The 8673-nt window shown below is 44.7% G+C and overlaps 1 protein-coding gene and 1 long non-coding RNA gene across 2 annotated transcripts in view; one reads left to right on the plus strand and one right to left on the minus strand.

Moving 5' to 3' along the window:
- LOC311112645 (CD48 antigen-like) overlaps window positions 1–5032 on the plus strand; it is a gene marked incomplete at its 3' end in the record, with an annotated part of 116198 nt that extends 111166 nt beyond the window's left edge. The window contains exon 6 of the mRNA XM_084155789.1: window positions 4912–5032. Coding sequence (XP_084011915.1) covers window positions 4912–5032 — 121 coding nt within the window. The remainder of the gene's footprint in view (window positions 1–4911) is intronic.
- Window positions 5033–5956: 924 nt separating this feature from the next.
- On the minus strand, window positions 5957–7317 carry LOC311113022. Its single transcript, XR_014610949.1, has 3 exons — window positions 7282–7317; window positions 6179–6250; window positions 5957–6023 (listed from the first exon to the last, which is right to left on the minus strand). It is a non-coding gene; the product is annotated as an uncharacterized lncRNA (long non-coding RNA).
- Between the last annotated feature and the right edge of the window lie 1356 nt (window positions 7318–8673).

Raw genomic sequence — 8673 nt, forward strand, 5'->3', positions numbered from 1 at the left:
AGATGTTAGCATCACCTGTTGGTCGAAAAAGAGAGAGAAATCTTAGTTATTCCTCAGCTTGCCTATGAACATATAGTATGATAACATGTTGTAAACAAAGTGGATGTTGATGAGCCAGTGTATGAGGTTACAGAGAGAGGAGAGTGGTAGAGGTCTGGGCTGAGAGACTGACCATGCTGCTGATGTGTATACCCAGTATCAGGAGCCTGGCCCTGGGTAGATCCTTGGTCCTGGTGGGGGTCCTGGTTGGTGCTCTGGGGCTGAGGGGGCCTACAGGGAGAGAGATACTCAGCATAGGAAGCACAGAGAAGATGTTATACTGTACGTATCAATATAGTTGTGTGTCAAGCCCTGGCTCTGGGACTCTTATATGTTGAGCCAGGGTGTGTAGATTCTATGTGTTTGTGTTCTGTGTGTAGGATCTAGTTTATGTGTATCTATGTTGGCCGGGGTGGTTCTCAATCAGAGGCAACGAGAATCAGCTGTTGCTTGTTGTCTCTGATTGGGTACCATACTTAGGCAGCCTGTTTGGCACAGTGTATTGTGGGATCTTGTTCCGTGTTGGTTTGTGTCTGTTACCAAGGACTTCACGTATCGTTTTGTTGTTTTTGTTAGTGTGGTGAATTTATAATAAAGTATGTTCGCATTCCACGCTGCGCATTGGTCCACTCCTTTCAACGATCGTGACAGAAGATCCCACCAAAACTGGACCAAGCAGCGTGTGTCGGAGCAAACGCCGGGTAGGGAGCTGGAGAAGTTGGCGATGGCCCAGGTGGGCCAATGGTGGTCCTAGGAGGACATGTTCGAGGGCAGAGGACCATGGGCAAGGGTTAAAGCCCTGGCGAGAGAGGAGGTACGGCGCCAACAGTGTCGTCGTCGGACAGACGAGAGGCACCCCCAAGAAATTTTTAGGGGGGGGTCACATGGCATGGGCGACGGGGCTGCTGGAGGCAGATAAAGGGTGAGTTAGTGGATGAGGAGAGAAGGCCACCGGGTTACGGGAGCCATTGGTGTGTAAGAGGGAAGGAAAGTGTAGAGGCACGGCGAGAGGTACTGAGGTGTGTTGCCAGTCCGGTCCGGCCCGTTCCTGATCCCCGTGTAAGGCCATTGGTGTGTGTTCCCAGTGCGGTCCGGCCTGTTCCTGTCCCTCGCACCAAGCCTGTGATGCGCGTCGCCAGCCCGGTCCGGCCTGTTCCGGTCCCTCGCACCAAGCCTATGGTGCTCGTCGCCAGCCCGGTCCGGCCTGTTCCTGCCCCTCGCACCAAGCCTATGGTGCGCGTCACCAGCCCGGCCCGGCCGGTTCCTGCCCCTCGCACCAAGCCAATGGTGCGCGTCGCCAGCCCGGTCCGGCCTGTTCCTGCCCCTCACACCAAGCCAATGGTGCGCGTCGCCAGCCCGGCCCGGCCCATTCCTGCTCTCCGCACCAAGCCTGTGGTGCGCATCGTCAGCCCGGTCCGGCCCGTTCCTGCTCCCCGCACCAAGCCTGTGGTGCGCATCGTCAGCCCGGTCCGGCCCGTTCCTGCTCCCCGCACCAAGGCAGGGGTGCGCGTCGTCAGCCCGGTCCGGCCCGTTTCTGCTCCCCGCACCAAGCCTGTGGTGCGCATCGTCAGCCCGATCCGGCCCGTTCCTGCTCCCCGCACCAAGCCAGGGGTGCGCGTCGTCAGCCCGGTCCGGCCCATTCCTGCTCCCCGCACCAAGCCTGTGGTGCGCATCGTCAGCCCGGTCCGGCCCGTTCCTGCTCCCCGCACCAAGCCAGGGGTGCGCGTCGTCAGCCCGGTCCGGCCCATTCCTGCTCCCCGCACCAAGCCTGTGGTGCGCGTCGTCAGTCCGGCACAGCCCGTGCCCGTTTCACCGGTGCCTTGTCAGGTACCGGTCAGCTGCTCCACACCGGAGCCTAAGCAATCCGCTCCACCGATGTCAAGTCCAGCTCCAGCCAGCGGGACCAGACCAGGGGCACTACGGGGGGGTTATTAGAGGGTGGTGGTCACACCCGGAGACGGATCTGCCTCCGAGGAGGAATGCCCACCCGGCCCTCCCCTGTTCGGTTTATGTTTGGCGCGGTCGCAGTCCGCGCCTTTGGGGGGGGGTACTGTCACGCCCTGGCTCTGGGACTCTTATATGTTGAGCCAGGGTGTGTAGATTCTATGTGTTTGTGTTCTGTGTGTAGGATCTAGTTTATGTGTATCTATGTTGGCCGGGGTGGTTCTCAATCAGAGGCAACGAGAATCAGCTGTTGCTTGTTGTCTCTGATTGGGTACCATACTTAGGCAGCCTGTTTGGCACAGTGTATTGTGGGATCTTGTTCCGTGTTGGTTTGTGTCTGTTACCAAGGACTTCACGTATCGTTTTGTTGTTTTTGTTAGTGTGGTGAATTTATAATAAAGTATGTTCGCATTCCACGCTGCGCATTGGTCCACTCCTTTCAACGATCGTGACATTGTGAGACAGGTGTCGTCACCAGAATATTCTTTTGAACTAGAAACATTGTGTTATGTACTGAACTTTCTTCAAATATTTATATTATATTTAGACATTTCTCTCCTAAACATGTAATTGAATGTTTTGAATTAAATGAGAAATAGTAAATGTCTCACCTTTTGCTGTTTTGATATCTCCACAGCAGGACCAGGAGAATGACCAGTAGAACACCAGCAACAACCAGACCCACAACCACTCCTACTAGGACTGATGTAGAGGATCCAGGAGCTACGACTGGAGAGAGAACAGCACAACACAATCAGACTCTGAGGTAGAAAATAAATAAAGTAGTTCAATTCCTGTATGTATCTGAGTCTGATGACTTGGAGATCAGAGATGTTAAGAGAGGGATGAAATGCTTTACTCTGTTCTCCTCACAAACGGTCAGGGAGAACAGCAGATCAATAAGAAACGGCTCACTGTGACAGGTAAGGGTCTCAATCACAATCGTGCCCTGTTTTAAATGTGCACTCTGTAGGATTTATGCTAGATTTGCCTCTAGGGGCGCAAGTGAGACAAAATGCAATCATTGGACATAAGTGACCCTCCCCACCCAGAAGTAAAAGTTTGGGAATTTCACATTTTGTACATTTCACTAGTTTGATAGCCTATTTATTATAGGCAAAACTGTTCTTTCAAATCATTTCAAAGTGTTGCTAATTTTTATCTCTACATTATTCAAATTTCATTGCACGTTTTGTTTTTGTAAAATGTGTTATCTATTCACAAGACCTTCCTTTGTTTCTGTTCAAATGTCCAGAGCGTCCCGTTGAGCCTAGTGTTTGTAAGGTCTTCAGCATTTTGAAGGACGGCCACTGTGTGATGGCTCTTCAGTGCTCCTCTACAGTGAAGGACACCAGCTTTTCTTGGGAGCCAGAGGCTTTGTTTGACGGCTCCTTCTGGAGGGGGAGTCCCAATGCCAACATATCTGTTGTCTGGTCGTCTTACAGCCCCAACAGAAATGTCACCTTCATCTGCATTGCCAGCAATGGCTCACTAACGCCTCTAGGGTTGTGAGGGAGACATGCCAAGGTACAGTCATTTCTAAGGCCAGGATTTATTTCTGTAACACATGACCTGACCAGGAAAAACTGGTGTATTCATGAACCTTTGGGCAGGGAATTCTTAGGCCAGCCAGCTATGCAGTAAGACAGGGAGGAATTATTGTAGATGCTGGTGAAGCTTGCGGTTGAATTTGTGAACAAAGTGAGGCATTATTTGTGTTCTTACCTTGTTACCACACTCTTTTGTTCTCTCCTATGTCCTCAGATGAACAGCCCAAGCCTGATGTGGTGGTGGAGGGGGAGACCCGCGTCCCCGGGATCATAAAGTTGCTCTTAGGATTTCTGTTCGGATGTCTTAACCTTTATTTTCAGAGGTGAGTGGGAGTTAAAAATTACAACACATTTTCATTTCTATCAAATTTCACAGTGTCTTGTGTATAAATAAACGCTCCCTTAATTTAAGTTCTAACTGAAATGAAGACGTGTTACAACCTATAGAAGATATCACTGACTGCCTTGTTTTATGTTTGTCATAGAGTCCTTCACATGCATTTACATTTACATTTTCGTCATTTAGCAGACGCTCTTATCCAGAGCGACTTACAAATTGGTGCATTCACTTTATGATAGCCAGTGGGACAACCACTTTACAATATATCACTTTTTTGGGGGGTGGGGTAGGGGGAGGGTAGAAGGATTACTTTTATCCTATCCCAGGTATTCCTTAAAGAGGTGGGGTTTCAAGTGTCTCCGGGAGGTGGTGAGTGACTCCGCTGTCCTGGCGTCGTGAGGGAGCTTGTTCCACCATTGGGGTGCCAGAGCAGCGAATAGTTTTGACTGGGGGTCACGCCAAGGTTCTTTGCACTCTGGGAGGAGGACACAACGGAGTTGTCAACCGTGATGGCGAGATCATGGAGCGGGCAGTCCTTCCCCGGGAGGAAGAGCAGCTCCGTCTTGCAGAGGTTCAGCTTGAGGTGGTGATCCGTCATCCACACTGATATGTCTGCCAGACATGCAGAGATGCGATTCGCCACCTGGTTATCAATCAGGTTCAACAAGTAAGCAGCTTTACTTTAGAAACAACTTCCTCCTGTGCACAGACATCAAACAGCTCAACGTCTAGTTTTGATTTACGTTTGGTTGAGTTGTCAACTAATGTGAATTCAATGTGAAATCAACCCCAAAAAATCAATATGACATTGGATTTAGGTCTAAGGTTGGTGAAAAAAATATGAAATGCCTTTACATTACAGATTTTTTTCAAATCCAATCACTTTTCCACGTTGCTTCAATCTCCTCACATAGATTGTTTTGGTTGAAATGACGTGGAAACAATGTTGATTCAACCAGTGTTTGACTGTTTGACCAGTGGGTATGTACATCAAATGTCTATACCAAGGTTTGTTGGTATTTTTTGGTGTTTTTACAGGCGTCGAAGCATCAACCAGGTCGGTACTACAATTTCGGGATCTGAAAAACTCCAGCCTACCTATAGAAAGGAGCTGAACATGGTAGTCGACAAAGTGCCTGAAGAAGAGCACCTGCCCTGACTGAAATTTCTCCCTGGTTGTACAATCTATGCACCCCCACTCAAGCTACTGCCTATACGTACTGCCTCAATGCCTTATCATCTGAAGCTGTTGAATCCAGTCGCCCAAGAATCTGCCAGATCCTTTTGTTTTTGTGAAGTTCTTAAATGAAAGCGCTTTATAAAATACATATATTATTATTATTATGTAATGAAGAGGATAGTACACCTGAAATTCAAAAATGTAATTTATGTTGTAATTAATGTTTTTCTATCACTTAAAGGTAGCTTTTCTCAAATACTGCACTTTTGTGACTGTGAATCATTATATGATCTATGCGTTATGATTTCTACAAATCATAATATTTATTAGGATGTTCTCTCCTTTTTCTCAATATGTAAAGACAGTATTATTGTTTTAAGGTCAATTCATTGTCTGATTTCACACAATAACAAAATATAGTTTGAGCATATTTTGAATTGATGGGAATGTGGCCTATGTGATTTCTACAAAGCATATCTGTGGAATGTAAAACGTTTTACTGTACAATACACATCTAAACTACAATACATACAAATAAATTGTTTTCAACTCTTGTAGAGTCCCACAGAATCACCGGTAATCTTAAAGAATATGGTTTTGTATTGCGATTAGTTGTTATTACGCAAATATAAACAGTTAATGCAACAATAGAATGCAATAGAACCTAGGAAATAGTTATGTAACTCTGAATATCTTGAAAATAACAAGTTGTACCACATAATGATCATGAACAGACGAAGATTCTAGTTCTGAACAAGTAAGCAAAACAAAACAGAAATGTGCAGGTCGTGATGAAATGAAACAGTAACATCTATGTACAGAAGGTACACATGAAGGATGCAGAGGGTTCTATATCTATAGATGCCCAGATTATGACCACATCCTGTTCAGCTCACAGTTCTTCCTGGTTGGAAGAAGAAGGGGCTTCTGGCTGGCGTCCAAATGTGATCTTGTCATACAGAGTCTGCGGCTAAATGTGACAGGCAACCAAGAAGAAACTGTTTCAGCATTATGAAATGTAGACAATTTCCAAGTAGACTACATAGTCTCCTATTCACGCAGAGACTGTTTTATTTTATTTATGTTCAAAGATATCAGGTATGACCATTCATGTCTCGCTCTCACCGTGTTCAGTCTTGGGACAGCCAGATCACCTACGGTCTCATAGATGGACATTGCCTGACTGTTTGATCTTGTCTGGAATATATACAGAAAAAGGTACTTAAACCTATAAACAAAACGGATGAACATTGCACAAAAACACTGCCTATCAGCAATTACAGTACACAGTATAGCGGAATACAGTACACATACATGGGTCGTTCCATGAAAACAGTGCTTGGACATCCCAGTCTCCATAGTAACCACTTTATACATATAATCCAGAGGAACATCCCTTTGACATTTTATGTATAAATTGTACATTTTAATTTTGAAAGCCTGTTATATTACATGATGTGCCCTTTAGACCACGTGGAGAATTGAATAAATCAGATTTTCGATCAGAGGCAGTAGGGATGACCAGGGATGTTCTGTTGATAAGTGTGTGAATTGGACCATTTTCCTGTCCTGCTAAGCATTCAAAATGTAATGAATACTTTTGGGTGTCAGGGATGTGTATGGAGTAAAAAGTACATTATTTTCTTTAGGAATGTAGCGGAGTAAAAGTAAAAGTTGTCATAAATATAAATAGTAAAGTAAAGTACAGATACCCAAAATGACTACTTAAGCAGTACTTTAAAATATTTTTACTTAAGTATTTTACACCTCTGCTGTGTCCATATTGTCTGTGAGTTTCTAGTGGATAGACCATATGGTTCAAGATAAACTAGCCTAATTAATTTAAAAAAGCATCTAATCAACAATGGCCATATTTTCAATTAACTCTGTAACTCTTCCAGCTATTAACTTTTTTCACAAGTGCCACCAGTTTGACCCCATTTTTTTTTTAAACAAACATAAAGGATATTTATGCTAAAACCCTCATATAAAACATCGTTTTGATTTTTGAATTTTTTTCACAGCTTTGTGATTCAATTTAATTATTTTTAAATAATCTCATTTAGTTATTTCATATATTTTACATGATAAGGCCACACAGAGGGCCAGAGATAATTACAGACACCTGTGATCATCTGAAATACCAAAAGGGGCTCTAGTTGTCTAGTGATAAATTACATACAATTCTTGAAAGTTACCAAAATTCTGGTAGTTTACTCCATACTTACATCTTTCATTCTTGTGTTGTCAGTTAGATCTGCTGTTTATGACAATAACAAAATATCAACCAATAAGATAGATACTAAACAGGATATCCACAAACATACCCAATAATTAATACATTACACACTTCTGAGGTTTCACACTCGCTTTTCGATTTCCATAATATCCCTAAGCCCAACATTTTGAACAAAATATCTAATTATGCTTATGCAACATCATAAACATTCTAAGAATACATCCAGAGCCTAAAATGTCCCTTTAAGTATAGATGAGGCCCCTATGCTGTACAAACCCGTGTTACAGCGGCCCCTGCAGTAATACACTTTCACAGCTACAGTGAGGATCAGCACCACAGCGCCTCCTACTGGTACCCCGATGTAGATCCTATTCCAGGCCAGCCATGTATCATACTCTATAACACAGATGTGATTAGACTGGTGTTTCTTAAACCTGGTAATGGAGACCCAAAGGAGTCCACGTTTTCTTTTTTGCCCTAGCACTAACACACCTGATTCCACTAATCAACTCATCATCATACCTTAGTGGAATCAAGCGTGTAGTGTTAGGGCAACAACTAAATTGTGCCCCCCTTTGGGTCCCCAGGACCAGGACTAAGAAACACTGGATTAGACCAGTGGTTCCCAACTCCAGTCCTCTAGTACCCCCAACAGCACACATTTTATGTTGTAGTCCCAGACCAAAAAAAAACTCTGAATTAACTCAATGAGGGCCTGATGATTAATGACAAGTATAATCAGGTGTGCTTGTCCCGGGGCTACAATAAAAATGTGTACTGTTGGGGGTACTGGAGGACTGGAGCTGGGAACCACTGGATTAGACTCTGCAATATGCTAAAGCCTGCAGAGTTCTATATTATATCTACCCAATGTAATCACATGTATTACATAATACTGTATATTATATCTACCCAATGTAATCGCATGTATTACATAATACTGTATATTATATTTGACAACATAAGCACAGAAGCACACTGTATGAAAAGTGTATGGAGTGGATTATTATGATATCTGGTTACCTGGGGTTGTTGTGTCATTACTACACTTTACTATTGTAGATGCAGATTTCCAACTGACTGAGTCGGAGGCGTTGCAGGTTACACTGATGTCTCCGTCTGCTGGTGACAGAGAGAAGTGTATCTGCTGGTCGTCCCTGTACGTCTCATTCCCTCTCTCCTAGGTGTAGGAGAGGTTGGAGCAGACTGACACGTTGCACAGCAGCCACACTGAACAGGACTGGTTGGCCAATAGCTACATCTTCTTCTGGATCGCCACCTTGGATATAGGCTCTGAGAGAGAGAGAGAGAGAGCAAGAGAGAGAGAGAGAGAGAGAGAGAGAGAGAGAGAGAGAGAGAGAGAGAGAGAGAGAGAGAGAGA

The sequence above is a fragment of the Coregonus lavaretus genome (genome assembly GCF_964263955.1).
Source record: "Coregonus lavaretus genome assembly, chromosome: 39".
Taxonomy (NCBI): Eukaryota; Metazoa; Chordata; class Actinopteri; order Salmoniformes; family Salmonidae; genus Coregonus; species Coregonus lavaretus.